The sequence below is a fragment of the Rhineura floridana genome, chromosome 13 (assembly GCF_030035675.1).
Source record: "Rhineura floridana isolate rRhiFlo1 chromosome 13, rRhiFlo1.hap2, whole genome shotgun sequence".
Taxonomy (NCBI): Eukaryota; Metazoa; Chordata; class Lepidosauria; order Squamata; family Rhineuridae; genus Rhineura; species Rhineura floridana.
The window spans coordinates 27044706-27061017 of record NC_084492.1 but is presented as its reverse complement, the minus strand read 5'-3'; the positions used below and the strand labels follow the sequence as shown (position 1 = coordinate 27061017).

General features: G+C 40.9%; 1 protein-coding gene across 1 annotated transcript in view; it reads left to right on the top strand.

The window, feature by feature from the left end:
* Positions 1 to 16312, top strand: part of ITFG1 (integrin alpha FG-GAP repeat containing 1) — a 138299-nt gene that overhangs the window by 87504 nt on the left and 34483 nt on the right. The window contains exons 11-13 of the mRNA XM_061594577.1: positions 1160 to 1310; positions 5106 to 5214; positions 14271 to 14314. Coding sequence (XP_061450561.1) covers positions 1160 to 1310; positions 5106 to 5214; positions 14271 to 14314 — 304 coding nt within the window. The remainder of the gene's footprint in view (positions 1 to 1159; positions 1311 to 5105; positions 5215 to 14270; positions 14315 to 16312) is intronic.

Below are 16312 nucleotides of genomic sequence, written 5' to 3'. Positions count from 1 at the left end.
CAGATATTATAAACAATGTGGTCATGCTACCCAAACCAGTATCTTTATGTTCACTCGATCCCCGATAACAGCTAGTGAGACTCTCTGCGTAAATCAACACCATCACTGCATTAAGTCAATACCATCACTCCATTCTCCCTGCCAGAAGCAATTAATGATGTGGAGTGGGATCAGGAAAAGCATAGTGTGATGGTATCCTATTGTGTGCTGAGTTTCACATTACAGGGCATAGGCTGGGGTGGAGAATCTCTGGCCCTCCCAGATATAGCTGATTCCAATTCCCATCTGCCCCAGGTATGTCGCCAGTGGTCAGGGAAGATATACATTGCAGTCCAGCAGCATCTAGAAGGCCACAGGCTAACCATCCCTGGCATAGGTCAACAGCTATTTTGGGAGGCTTCTTTAATGTCTACTTCTGCACAAAGGATCTCTTCCAGTCCGCTGGACAGGGATCCTCAGGCCTGGGGACCACATGCAACCCTCCAGGTGTTGTTCTGTGGCCCTCAGGCCTTTCCCAGGTCACATGCTCTCCTGAGCCACTCCTTTCATCACCCCTGTTTACACCCTCCTTGAGTGTTTTTGCCCTGCTTAAATGTGTCCTTGAACTCTGATCCTGCTTCTTGTTTACCGGGAGGATAGAGAGAGGTATGTGAATGTGTGCTGAAACTAGCCTACTGTACAAAAGAAACATTCGCATTGGTTGCCCTTCTCGCTTTTGTCTCTGGCTCCACCTGCCACTGGCATGTGGCCCCCGGAATTTTGCCCAGAAGGAGATATGCCCCTCAGACTGGAAAAAAGGTTCTCCACACCTGTACTAGAAGATGTGTTCCAGGTTTCCTAGAGTTGTCGGGGGGGGGGGTTGAAGAAATGTCCCCAGGGAATTGTTTTGGAAAAGGTTACCCACTCCCACCAGGAAGACTGATAGATACATGGATTAGGTAGCTCTTTCCCTTCTGAGTAAGAATTATTAACCGACTAACAGGATTATGGTGTCTTTTCAGTAGTAAATCCTGTTGAATTCATTGGGGCTTAATCCCAGGTAAAGATTGCCGCCTAAGGGACTTTTTTTAATCCCTAAAGGAGGTCTACTCATAACTACAAGAGGAAAGGAGGGGCAACAAATTTAAGACCATCACATGTTTCTTTCGTTCCTTTTCAGCAACCAGCAAGCTTTCCTGTTAGAGAATGTTGAGTGTAATGATGCAAGCTGCGCGGGCGCACGCCGTATGTTTAAAGTCTACTGGGAGCTCTCGGATCTAAATCAAATCAAAGGCGCTGTGGTGGCAACCTTCTTTGACATTTATGAAGACGTGAGTTGGTTGTTTTCCTGCCTGCTTAATTGCCATCTGTCCATTCTTATTTGAGATTTCATTCCAAACTGGCACTTTGCAGTATTTTGACTGGACAATCCTCGGCACATAATGAAAACAAACGAGTCGACTGAAAAGAAATCATTTAAAGCTGAAGGGAGAGCTGCTGAGATTTTATGAACAGCCACCCTTCATTTCTACCACTTTGAATAGGTCTATGTTAGTAAAGGGCTTCACTTTTTTAGTTTAAATTGTAACGGGAGGGAGTGGGACTTTCCTAAGGGACAGGCATACAATATCACTGTGTGTATTCCAAAAACTGGAACCCTACTGGAATCTGTGAGTAGACACACGCTTATTGTTCTGCCGGTTCCAACACATCTCCTCCTCTCTTTTCTGAAAACAGGGGCACACGACACTAGTCACACCCTGCCCCATTTACTATAAAACCTGGTGGGATCCACTTGAATATGTTTTTTTTAAAATTCGCTTCAAAGAGATTTTGCAACTGATCAGTAGATCAGCCCACTCCCTCTCCAGGGGTGGCCAAAGGAAACACTTCATTGTAGGTGACTAGCATGGTCACAGCCTGTATTACTTGAAGAGGGAGAAGTGGGGGGCAGCCACTTGTTTGCCGAAGTCTGATTAGGTGAAGTTCTGAGGCTTAGTTTCATGCAATGCCTTACTTGTTTTTAAATTAAAACATTTATAAACCACTTAATATTTTTTAAAATCTCTCAGCAGTATACAAGAAAAAAACAGTAAACTATATCATTAAAAGAAAACAACAACATAACAGCCAGTGAAACAGCAGTATAAAAGCATCTAAAAACTAATAAAAACAGGAATTCAGGTTATAACTCACTAAGGGCCTCTTCATACCTGTTTTTACATATACCCCAAATTGCATTAAAAGTATACCTTCAGAACTGTGTATGTGAAAACAACAAATACATGTGTTTTTACAGCATTTGTGTCTTTCCTTCCAATTAGTAGACCATTATTTGTACCCGATAGGGGAGAATCTCAGGCTCAGCGAGAGTAGGTTGCCCAGAGCACCTAATGATTTTATGGCAAAGTTGGGTCTTGAACAGAGATTTCTATATCAAGTTGGCTTCTGACAATATTTAAAACAAAATGGTACAATAATCATTTAACATTTAACAGCAGTATTTAACAGTATTCCAGCAGTATTCACTTCCAGCCCTACCCTGTCAGAAAAGCTTGTATTTGAAAAAGGGTGTTTTTGGCTCTTCCTAAAGGGTTTTCTTGTGACACACTGTGTTTGGGAGGCTGTTCCAAAACCCTCGGCCCAACCACCAAGAAAGCTCTGCTTCCTAGAGTGGCTGATCTGACCTCTCACAAATATGAAGCAGGTTCTTGCATTGACTGAAATTGGGAAGATACATAAGGGCTGAGGCAGTCTCTCTGATATGTAGATTCGAAACCATAAAGGGCTCTAAAGCTCAAAATCTTGGAGGATAGGTTTACCAGTGGCTATTATGGCTGGGTAGGAACTGCACATCCAGAGGCAGTATAGTCCTGAATATCAAAAGCTGGTGAGAAATCACAAGGGAGAGGAGGAGATGTTGTTGCATTTATGCCCTGTTTGTTGGCTTCCCAATAACTTCTGATTGCCTGCTGTTGGAAACAGACTGAAGGTCTACATCAGGGATGGGAAAGCTATGGCCCACAGAAGTTGCTAGAATATAACTCCCATCAACCCTGACCATTGGTCATGCTGATTTGGACTGATGGGAGTTGAAGTTCAGCAACATTTTTAGGGCCACAAGTTTCCCATCTAGATGGACCTTCAGTCTTAATCCATCAGGGCTGCTCTTACATTTTTAGGTCCTAGATCCAAGTCCATCTCTCTAGCCACGCTGCCTTTTAAGTATTTCAAACAGATACCCCCAAGTTGTTAAGGAAGGGACATTTATTGCATTGTTAACCTGTAGATACCACAACTTATCTGCTGAAACCTAGTGACTTGACCCTCCTGTGCAATTTTGGGACACTTGTATACTGTGCTAAGCTAGCATAAATCATAAGATTCCAGCCTAATTTCTCACCTACTGACTTCCAGATGTTCACGTTAATTTATTTCACACAGTACATGAGCAGACAATGCATCTGTCTCCCTGCTTTCAGTGCCAGATTTCTCCTGACCTCAACTTCATTTCTCACTCTTGAACCTTTATCCACCTCTCAGTTCATTCACTCCAAATCACATCACTACTCTTAGCTCCTTCTTTTAGATATAATTTGTTATTTTCTTCCCCCAAGGCTACACATTTGTTTGAAAGTTCCAAGGGTGAAGAGTGCATCTCTACATTTTTGCTGTGTGTTCTGCCAAATAACTCATTCAAAATGTTTTCATGTTCCATAATATCTGGAGGTGAAGTTTGACACTTTTGAAACATTGTTAAATGCAGACCTGATACCTGCTTAACACAGCAATGTTTCCTGTTGCAGAGAAGCCATAAAATTGGCACATTTCCTGTTAAACATAATGAAAGATGGAGTGTCATTGCTTGGAATACATCACTTTACGCTTACAGCAGATGCTTGGAGCCTAACACTGGGTAGAAAAAGAACGCACACAGAGGAAAGCTGTCATTTGGTCTTTGATCTCCTATATTTCTCTTTATCATCATTTAACTTGTAGCATGAGGATGGACAGATCTTGATACATACTGCCCCTAACACCAGCGTGACTTATGTCATTGTATATTACTATGTATACCAGAGACTTAAATTGGTTTAATAGATGTCCCCCAAATCTCATTTGGCCTGAAATTGATACAGGTTTGTGATGTTAGACAGGTCCTTGGATTTAGGAGATGACTTGAAGCCCATACAATTTCATTGGTGTTTTTTTTCTAGATTGTGTTATCCTATGTCTTTAGGATAGTGTACCATTCTGATAGTCATCAAATTACACAGGTGAAAGGGACCCAATTTTCTCTTCATTTGTTTTCCTGTCCAAAAGCAGGAGTATCTGCCCCCTTCTCCTGCCTTCCTTCTCTGCTCTAAGCCCAACATCTTGGTGAATTTCAAAAAATCAAAATATCAGATTCCTAAAAGAATGGTTTTGCTTTCCTTTTTACTGAATGGAAATATTCAGAGTTTGTATAAGTTTCTTTTGATACGTGCAGTTCTAATAGTTCAGAATGGGCATGGCCAGCTTCTATATTCATGAGGGCCACTTTGTTTTCAAAATATGACCCTATGCCCAGAAGGGTGCACAGATGAGTAAACCAGCTCTCTTGCAGGTAGTCAGGCTCTGTGTTAAAGATAGCTCCATCTTGCCTTAGGTGTGTCACGGGTACAGAGGGAATGTGTTTGAATGTGTGTGGCTGTGGCCAGACCAATATAGGCAAAAACCAAAAGAGAAATGCAGTATCAAAATGGGGGAGAAGTTCTTTCTCCCAACTTCTGAAAACAAGTGATGTCATGGCCACGCTTTTATTGCAGCTTGTTTTAGTTTTAGTAAGTCACTTTCAGTTTTGGAAAAAATTGCTGCTGCTGCTGCTAATAATAATAATAACAACAACAACAACAATATTTAAATGTTGGTAGGAAATTTGGTGGCCAGATTAAATTATTTGCAACCCAGATCTGAACTACATCTCTGATTTAAAAGTTCTATTTCAAGCTAAAACTAATTTTGTGATGTCATGTTTTTTGCTAGGTAGGACCTGTTTGCATCATTTTATTGATGCTATTTTAGTGATGTTCAGGCTGCTGTTTTTTGTTGTTATTTTTTCAAACTACTGATACCTTGTTGTTTAGGGAATATTGGACATAATTGTTCTCAGCATGGATAGTACAAAGGAAGAGCTTGCCATCCACGCATTAAAAAATAACTTTGAAGCTGATGCCTATTTTGTTAAAGTCATTGGTAAGTGGATTGTTATGAAAACATTAAACTATTAGGGGTGAAATTTGATTCTGTTTCTATGTGCATGCCAAGAACAACTGAAAAATGATTGTAGTGTCGTAATCATGTGGGAAAGGAAAAGGTATATGTGCATTAAGGAAAACCTAATTAATTATACGTAATCCAGGTTATTGTTTTAGTTCTCCTTCTCTTATACTAACCAATTTATATATTTAGACAGTTATCATGTAAATTTTCCTGGTACAGAAAGGAACAAAGAACTTGATGTCATTTGTAATGTTGTGTTTTTTAATTGCAGTTTTATTTGTTGTTTGATATTTTCTTTTATACTAGCTTTTTATTTTATTTTATTTATAAAGTATTCCTATACCTCCAACTCATGTAAAATATTAAGGCGGTGTACAACTTATGCAGTAAAACACAATAAAAACAGTACAAAATAATCATTAAAATACCTGGCTAATCAAGAAAATTTAAACAGTAATAATATGGCAATACTCTTACATAGTAACATATTAGCTTATATAATATAATCTTACAAAACACAGCAGCAATATTACTATTGTTAGCTGCCTTGGTCGCCTACTGAAGAAAGGCAAGGTATAAATTTAAATAATAAGGAAATAGAGCAAGGCCTATGGGGTAGAAGAATGCAGAGAGAATAAGAATAAGCCTGGGAGTTGTTTTAGACTCTTCCCTCTCACTTGAGGCTCATGTAGCCTCGGTGGCACAGAATGCGTTCTACCAACTTCGGTTGGTAGCCCAGCTACGTCCCTACCTGAGTAAGGAGGACCTTACATCAGTAGTACATGCTCTGGTAACCTCGCGTTTGGACTACTGCAACGCGCTTTACGTAGGGCTACCTTTGAAGACGGTTCGGAAGCTACAGCTAGTGCAAAATGCGGCGGCCAGACTGCTAACAAGAACTAAGCGGTCTGAGCATATAACACCTGTGCTGGCTTGCCTGCACTGGCTTCCAATACGCTTCCGGGCCAGATTCAAAGTGTTGGTGTTAACCTATAAAGCCTTATACGGTGCGGGACCACGATATCTGTCGGAACGCCTCTCCCGATACGAACCGGCTCGTACACTATGGTCTACTACGAAGGCCCTCCTCCGGGTCCCGACGCATAGGGAGGCCCGGAGGGTGGTGATGAGATTTGGGCCTTCTCAGTGGCGGCCCCCGAATTGTGGAACAGTCTCCCCAAGGAGGTACGCTTGGCGCCGACACTATCATCTTTTCGGCGCCAAGTTAAAACCTTTCTCTTCTCTGAGGCATTTTAATCTGAGTTAAATGTTTGTAACTTGGTTTTAGATTGTGTAGTTTTTATATGCTTGTTGTATCAGATTCTGTAATTCTATTGTATTTTATGTTAACCGCCCAGAGAGCTATTGCTAGTCGGGCAGTATATAAGTTTAAGAAATAAATTAAATAAATAAATAAATACTTCACTGAGAATTACAAGATCACAAGAGAAAGTTCCCTTACGTGTTTTCTTGCAGTTGAGGCAGCAAGCAGGAAGGTGCAGGATCCATCCTTTTAAGCATGCATATTAGGTTCAGGAGGTGTACTTTACCACCAAATGTTGTAGGTTTAAACTCAAGAAGGTTCTGAATTATATTCTGTGGAGGTACAGGATCCCATATATGTGCCTACACAGAGACCTCAAAGAAGTGTGTGCTGCCTTTTAAATTTAGAGCATGACTTGAAAAATTCCAACATCTATGTGGGACCATCTCTGTCTCTCTCTTCCTTGAAACCTGGGGTCAGTACTCACCTTTTCATGAAAACAGCTCCACCACTTAGTCCTGGAGTTCAGCCCAGGGGTGATGAGGGACAGTGATCCCATAAACCACGCTTCCCCAACTTGATACCGTCCATATATTTTTGGGACTACAATTCCCATCAGCCCCAGCCAGCAGAACCTTGCTGTCGGGCTGATGGGAGTTGTAGTCCAAAGCATTTGGAGGGCACCAGGTTGGGGAAGTCTGCCATAAGTGGTCCCAATCTCTTATGCATGGCTAAGAAGGCTCCTTCATTATGCTTGTTCTTGTCCCTTAAAATTTATTGGCCTGGTTTATGCACAAGCAGGAACTTCCACAGGCCTTGGATTCACAGGCTTCCCTCCCCTTTTCCCACACCACTGGGAGGAAGGACTAGTTATCTTCACCTTCCATGAAATCTAGCTGTTGCTTCATGTGAACCAAAAACTGTGATTTAAAAGAAACCTTGGCTAAAATAAGCCAGTTTCATAATCCATAGTTTGTTTAGAAACTGACCATGGTTTAGAATTACAGTAGGGGCCCGCTTTACGGCACTTCGCTGATGTGGCGGTCTCAATTACACACAATTAGACTAAAGCCCCCCTCATACGGCGCTTGTTCCGCTTTTACAGTGGTTTTTGGGCGTCGTGCACCATTCTGTTCAATGAGTTCCGCTCTTCAGCGGTTTTCGCTTTTCAGCGGGGGTCCGGAACGTAACCCGCCATAAGAGTGGTGCCCTACTGTATGCACAAATCAGTCTGTTGTTTCTTTGTATCAGTCTTCACTGCTAATCTTAGATAGCTGTAGCCTGTACTACTACTAATTGCTAATTGACATGGGGGGTTTGTTTTAAACCCTGAAGGTATTGATTCATAGTCAGCCTTAGACTAAGGCACAAAATTGGGTATGAGTAAAAATATGTGTGAATTGCTACTAAAATATGTATGAAAAATATTTCAGCTTTAATCTTTCCAGCATACATAAGGCATATAAATGAAGCTTCTCAAATGCAATCATTATGAACACAACAATACACGGTGATGGCTGAACACCAAGCTCACAAGGCCAATGATAATACTGAAAACCAACCCACATGGGATCTTCCTCAGTGGTCAATAAACATATTTTGAAAACAGAATAGCCCTCATTAATATAGCAGTTTTGTTTTCCTTCCCTTCCTCTTATGTAAGACTAACTGTGATCCAACAAGATGCAAAAAAAAGAGGAAATATAAAACCTAACCTCAAGAGGTAGACTAAATCTCATTGTTCTCATCAGAGATAAATCATTTGGTTGGTCTGTATAAATACTGTGAGCTGATCTATCTTATCCATATCATTTTGTGCACATATAGTAAGCCTGGATATATATACAAGATGGTATTTTTCTAATGCCCAATGATGTATATTTCTAGTGCTTTCTCCAGGCTTCTAGTTACTAAATGTCAGCCATGCAACTGGAGAGACTTACCATATGTCCTCCAAAATTATATATTTACAAGGGCCTCTCTATTTTCCAAATGTGACCCAGGGACCATAAGTATGTACAGCTGCATAAAACAACTCTCTTGCACGTGGTCAGGCTCTCTTTTAAAGCTAAGGGTATCACAGGTAGAGAGGGAATGTCTGTGACTATGGCCAGAGCAGTATGTGCAAAAACATTATCCATTACATAGAATCATAAAATAGCGGAGTTGGAAGGGGCCTATAAGGCCATCAAGTCCAACCCCCTGCTCAATGAAGGAATCAAAATCAAAGCATTCCCGACAGATGGCTGTCCAGCTGCCCCTTGAATGCCTCCAGTGTCGGAGAGCCCGCTACCTCTCTAGGTAATCGGTTCAATTGTCGTATGGCTCTAACAGTTAGGATGTTTTTCCTGATGTCCAGTCAAAATCTGGCTTCCTGCAACTTGAGCCCATTATTCCATGTCCTGCACTCTGGGATGATTGAGAAGAGATCCCGGCCCTCCTCTGTGTGACAACCTTTCATGTACTTGAAGAGTGCTATCATATCTCCCCTCAGCCTTCTCTTCTCCAGGCTAAACATGCTCAGTTCTTTCATTCTCTCCTCATAGGGCTTTGTTTCCAGTCCCCTGATCATCCTTGTTGCCCTCCTCTGAACCTGTTTCTTTCCTTCCTTGTTTGCTTTTATCTGTCAGTGCATTTACCTTTAGTTTTGCTTCTGTGTGTGTATGCATGCATACATTTCATTATTTTTTACTGATCACCTGCGAACATTTACAGTAGGAACTGTTTTCCATTGTATAAATCTGCATTTTAAAATATATGAAGATATGCAAATAAAGGTAGGTTTTTTTAAATTTACATATGAAACTTTTCACTTTTTAGTTATAAAGGGAAAATATGCAAGGTAAACAAACGTAAAATAGTGTTTTCAGTAGCTTTTATCCAAAGCCCAGGAGTTGGTTTGTTTTTAATCTGGGCTATGGAGAATTAACTCCAATACAATGTACCACTTGCTGCTTCAGAGTACACAGGCAGCAGTGGTGCCAGGACACAGTTGGTTCAATAAAATAGGATGGATACTCTGGAACACCAGGCACTCTGACAAAGACAATTGATCCTCAGCCTCTGAAGAACAGAATTCATGGGGCATTTAGGCTACTGAAAGATTAAACTGAAATAAAGTTAAGATATATTTACGCAAATTATGAGCCCAAATCATGATATTTAACAAAAATATTGGGACAGTTCAGAAGCTTGTCCTCCAGTATTTCACAGATGAAATCAGGGATATTTTCTGAATGTATACCATCATTATACCACCATCTTAAGGGAAAAGTATGGGTATGGGGATTGGTGCTCGTATGGGGATTGGTGCTCCTATTTATTATGCAAACATCAATGCATCCTGCTGGCCAAGTAGTTTCAATTGCACAGTGCCGTTTGCCAACTCCAGTTGGTTTGCCAGCTGCAACCCCTTCTAGATATAGAAAGCCAAGCTACAGTTGTCTAATGTGCTGGTAACCTCCCAGTTAGAGTACTGCAATGTGTTTTACATGGGGCTGACTTTGAAGACTGTTCAGAAACAGCAAATTAGTGTAGAAAGCTACTGAAATTTGAATTCAGATAATATCTTACTAGTATTTTAAGAGTTTCACTGGCATCCTGTCTTCTCCCAAACCCAATAAATGTTCTATTATTTTAAAGCTCTAAACAGCTTGGAACCCAGGTACCTACAAGAGCGCATGCTATCCACCTCCCCGTGATCTTAGGTCAGGGTAGCCAGGTCATTCCTGACCATTGGCCATGCTGGCCCAGCTGTGATGGAAGCTGGTGCCCAACAACATCCATAAGGCTCCACGTGACTACTTGACATTAGATCATCTGTCAATGCCTGTACCTTCACTGTCAGAGGGGGAAGCAAGTGACAATGTGAGGGAGGGCTTTTTCAGCAGTGATACCCCAATTCTGTCTCCCAGTAGGACTGCCTGGCACCAGCATTACCTTTTTTTAAGTGTCAGGTTAAAGCTTCTGTATTCACCCAGGCATTTTAAGTGTTTAGAATGTCACTTCCTGCATTTATTTGCTGGCTTACTTTTAAAGTATTGCATTTTTTTATTTTATCAAAACTGCCCTAGAATAAAATTTGATGAAGGGAGACACATAAATGGACTAATAGATAAATCGGTATCGCACTCTTCATTTACAAAGTGAAGAGTGGCTTACACAGAGCCCCCAAAAGTTTCCCATCCAGGCTAAGCACTTTCTAAACACTGAGAGCTCCTCGCCTCATTTACAGAGCCCATTTTTTCATCACTTTAGCTTACTTGATGGGGAAAGCAAAAGAATTTATACAGTCCGATGTCTGCAAGATAATTTAATTCAGTAGAATATGAAGTAAAATTGTTCAGCTAAATATAGCTTCCCTTTTTCTAGATATCTACTGAGCAAAAAATGTGACCTAAATATCCTATTTAAGAAACTATGCAAAGTAAAAAGTATAAAAAGTCTAGAATAATGCTGTATGTACTTTCTGAATTCCTTTTACATATGCCATTGTTTCCCTCTGAAGTGGCATTGATATTTTTATGCAACTAAAATTGCAAACCCACCAATTACATTAAAATGATTACTGTAGTTTTGTAGAGGGCAAACTTCTTTTCAAAAATATCCAGCTTTGCTGCTAGGTTATTAAGGAATTGGCTGCTTAATCACAGTGTGTTACATGGTTGGACCAGCTTTAAGTCTTGGCACAAAGATAAAGTGCTTTCAGGAACAAAGGTTCTTGGAGGTATTGAGGGGCAAGGAAGGAAGGAGAAAGTGAATCAGACATGAATTTGTAGCCTGCTGATACCGAGCCTTTTCTTCATTTTCCATGGTCAGTAAGCTATTTGCTCAAGCGTTCATTACTTCTCTGCTCCTCCCTGCCCCAAACTGTTAGCACTTTTTAACATCTGCGTTTAGAATTGAGCAAATCTTCTGTCGCAGATGAGACCTAAGGTTGTGTCTATTGTGAGTTGGAAGAACGAGCTAAATATACCTTTTTAAAGATTTCTTTTTAAGTACTTTGTGGTATACATGATAAAGTCCGTGTTGGGCTCATCCTTTCAATGAACTTCATTTCAAAAATAAATGGATGCCTCTTTCACTTTACAGGTGGAAGGCTAAAGCAGAGAGGCAGTCTGTGGTTGAGTTGGGATTTAACCCAAACGTTCCAAGCATTATTCCAATAACGCTGTCTGCTTAGCCTACTGTGATCTACTTCTTGCATTGATGGCTCCTTAAATAGAGTCTGATTCATTTCCCCCTTTTATACGTTGGGTCAGTGCCTTCTGTTTAGAGAGAGCTTTTTTTCTCTCAAAATGATAAAGCACATAGAGCTGCTTATAAAATGTTATTGTGAAGCACACAAATGTTGATGGGAGCCAGGTGGTCGCTGGCCAGCTCCAGGCACTCTTGGATGAAACTGATTATCTGGATCCGTTTCAATCCGGTTTTAGGTCCGGTTTTGGCACTGAAACAGCCTTGGTCGCCCTGTATGATGACCTTTGTCGGGAGAGGGACAGGGGGAGTGTGACTCTGTTGATTCTCCTTGATCTCTCAGCGGCGTTTGATACCATCGACCATGGTATCCTTCTGGGGAGGCTCGCGGAGTTGGGAGTTGGGGGCACTGCTTGGCAGTGGCTCTGCTCCTATTTAGCGGATCGTCGCCAGAAGGTAGTGCTTGGGGAACATTGCTCGACACCCTGGACTCTCCATTGTGGAGTCCCTCAGGGGTCGGTTCTGTCCCCCATGCTCTTTAACATCTACATGCAGCCTCTGGGTGCGGTCATCAGGAGTTTTGGAGTGCGTTGCCATCAGTACGCTGATGACATGCAGCTCTACTTCTCCTTTTCACCTTCTTCAGGTGAGGCTGTTGATGTGCTGAACCATTGCCTGACCGTGATAATGGACTGGATGAGAGCTAATAAACTGAAACTCAATCCAGACAAGACTGAGACACTGTTGGTGAGCTCTTTCCCTGCTCAGATGGTGGATGTTTATCCTGTTCTAGATGGGGTTACACTCCCCTTGAAGGAACAGGTTCGTAGTTTGGGGGTCCTTTTTGACCCTTCCTTGTCGCTCGAGGCTCAAGTGGCCTCGGTGGCACGGAATGCGTTTTACCATCTTCGCTTAGTAGCCCAACTACGCCCCTATCTGGACAGTGATGATCTCGCCTCTGTTGTCCACGCTCTGGTAACTTCTAGATTGGACTACTGTAATGCGCTCTACGTAGGGCTGCCCTTGAAGACTGTTCGGAAACTTCAGCTACTGCAAAATGCGGCAGCCAGGCTGTTGACGAGGACCAATCGGTCCGCGCATATAACACCTGTCCTGGCTCGCTTGCACTGGCTACCTATTTGTTTCCGAGCTAGATTCAAGGTGCTGGTGTTGACCTATAAAGCCTTACACGGTGTGGGACCGCAATACCTTGTGGAACGCCTCTCCTGCTATGAACCTACCCGTTCACTTCGTTCAGTATCTAAGGCCCTCCTCCGGGTACCAACTCACCAGGATGCCCAGAGGACTGTTACTAGATCTAGGGCCTTTTCTGTGGTGGCCCCCGAATTGTGGAACAACTTATCGGAGGAAATATGCCTGGTGCCTACGGTTCTTTCTTTTAGGCGCCAGGTTAAGACCTGGCTATACTCCCAGGCATTTTAATGTTTTAATGTTCAATGTTTTATGTTTAATGTTTTAGTTTAATGTGTTCCTCTCTGTTACTGATTTTATTCTATATTGTATTTTAATCTCGTTTTGTACACCGCCCAGAGAGCTATTAGCTATGGGCGGTCTAGAAATGAAAATAAATAAATAAAATGTAAGAATACTGATCAGAAAAACCTGGGTTCAGATTTCCACTCAGGCATGAAGCTCAGTGGTTGACCTTGGAGCAATCTCTCACTCTCTGAGCCTAACCTGCCTTGCAGAGTGGTTGTAAGGATAACATACAATATTTCCTTGTATGTCCCTATGAGTTACTTGGAGGAAGGATACGATGCATTAAATATTACTTGTTCATAGACATAGGCAATACATATAAAATGTCTATTAACTCAAACATAAAACATGAACAAATATACATCTTATTTAAGATAAGAACAAAATGAATATAAATCCTTGACATATCCTGGAATTACCGTATATTCCGGCGTATAAGATGACTTTTTAACCCAGGAAAATCTTCTCAAAAGTTGGGGGTCGTCTTATATGCCCAGTCGTCTTATACGCTGGAATATACGGTACTCTTAATTTCAGCTCCCTTAAATTAACAAATTGCCTTTACAATCCACTGCCTTGCAGAGTGATTCTGAGGATAAAACAGGATATTTCCCTGTATGTCACTCTGAGCTGCTTGGGTGAAGGCTGGATAAATATTGTGATGAAAAATAATAAATGGAGTATTGATATGAGAGTTGAAAAATAAGCAAGAGTAGGATGCAAACCTCTATTTTTAGCATGCATTTTCATTTGTTTTCATTCTTAAGATGAGTATTAAGTCTGTCTTTGGCACCACATCACCCTGGCAAGAAATAGGTGTGATAGAACAGTGATTATCTAATTAAATTCTTCATTATGCAGTTCAACATAATTTGGTCAAATCAATAATGTCTTTTAAAATGTTACCATGAGACAAACAGTAATTTAAATTTTATCAAGAAAATGCAACTTGACTTGCATTTGAAAATGAGCATAAAGCAATAACAATTATAAGATTGCAAAGAGATGTGTGTAAAGGAACCCTATTAACAGCACAAATAACCATTGCCCTCCTCTTGTTTATCGACAGTTCTCAGTGGTCTTTGTTCCAATGACTGTCCTCGTAAGATAACCGTAAGTATATTATTAAAGGCTGCTATTATTGAAATAGTTTAGTGTCCCACATGATATCTGACCTTGTCAAAAAGCAGTGTTTAAAGAAGGGGAAGGTTAGCTTTGCCCCCATATCTTTCACACTAAGCACCATTATGATAACCCAATATAGTTCTTCCTGGGTGGGAGAAGTTTATCTTTTAAATCAGTTGTATGTAGTAGTTACTGATTTATTACTGTATGCTAACAAACAGTTCTAAAAATGCTGTGAAATAACAGTTTGAAGGAAAGAGTTGAATGTTCAGCATACATTGCCTTTTCTTTCTGCAAGTCTGTGTAATTCTTGGAGTGCAAAGTTCACTGTTTCCCATCGCACAAATTAGCAGTTTACAATTTCTTGCCATATTGAAAAAGCAAATGAAGGCATCTGGAAAGAGAGAAGAACCAAGGCTCCAAAATTTGTAAAGTTAAGCTTTGTTTTGTAGGTCTTTTGTTTCCTTACTCATTTTGAACTTTTTTTCTGTAGGCATCCTGCCTTTTTTCCTATGCACCGTCTCACAAGGTAGCACTTAAAATGTACCTAGATTTTCAAAGCAGCTCATAATGCAACGTGGGCAATGAGCAGACAGTATTTTCCACTTAGGAAACGAGTGGAAGCCCCACTCCACATGTAGGCTCCCTTATACCCATGCACATGCAAAAGTTTTGGTTAGATCGCATTACTGGTTATTCGATATGTAACTTTGCAAAGTTTATTGTGCTGTTTTTCATTGACCATTTGCTATCTTGTGCAATGTAGCTTCCAAATGATAAGCCTTGAGCAAAGTTTTTAAAGCTATAACTTTGAAAGTCATGTTAGCAAGGCCCAATTTGCGAGAGCTACTTTCAGGCTGACTCACTTGACAGCTTGGGTCCCTAAGGCATGCTGTAGCTGAAACATTTGCCTCTCACTTATCTACTTTGGACTTTATTTGAGAATCAAGTCTTCTTGAACAGTTTGCTTTATTCTCCCTTCCCAAAAGTCCCAATTCTTGCCAGTGTCTTGACAGTTGGGGGGGGGGAAATGTAATGTTCCATTTTCCATATGCTTTGTCCTTCTGACTTGTATTCACATTTGTATTAATCTCCCTAGGAGGCATATGTGAAGTTCATAATTATTTTGACTGCAGGATTTTTTTTATAGTACTAAGTGTCACTGCCTTAAGTGAATATGAGTGATGCTCCAAAATTTCCATGCCTGCATACTATAGGCCTTGGGGGTGAGGGAGAGAAGCATTATATCTGCTCTCCCTTTAAACTGGTCATTTGGATACTTAGGATTATTCAGTGAGCCATATGTAAGCAGTAAAATTCCACCTGGAGAACTTAAGTGTCTGTCTCTGCTGAAGTTATCAAGTAGAACAGAGGTAGGTCACCTGTGGCCCTCCAGAATGTTACTGGATTCCATCTCCCATCAGCCCCACCCTGCATAGTCAATGGGCAGGGATGATGGGAGTTGTAGTCTAGCAGTGTCTGGAGGACCACAGGTTCCTACAAAAAATGTGCCAATGGACAGCAGTGATAGAAATTTTGGATTTATAAACAATAAGAGATTGAGAGACTGAGAAGGTAGATAAAGTGAAATAAAATAAATCCAGTAGAAAGGAGCAAGAGGAAGTAGAGACCTTAAGTGATATTGGGGAGAAACTCGAGCAAAACATGATAGAGCAAATGAGCGCAGAGTAAAACTTTGTAACCAAAATGAAATTCAGAAAACAAATGGAGTGGCAGACTTGAAGAAGGAAAAAGTGAGTACCGCTTTCAGTCCTAAAAAAGAGAGGCCCAGTAATTTTTAAAAAAACTTTAACATTGTTGTACAGCTGTTATGATGTTCAGCTTGCCAAACCCTTTTTCTGGCATCTGCTGTTTTTATCAAACTGTCAGCCTGTAGTCACTCATCTCTTAGACTTGCATTAGCTGATGAGAATAAGTATCTTCCCTGGAAACATTTACTGTTTTCTGCATCACTGGCTAAAAAGT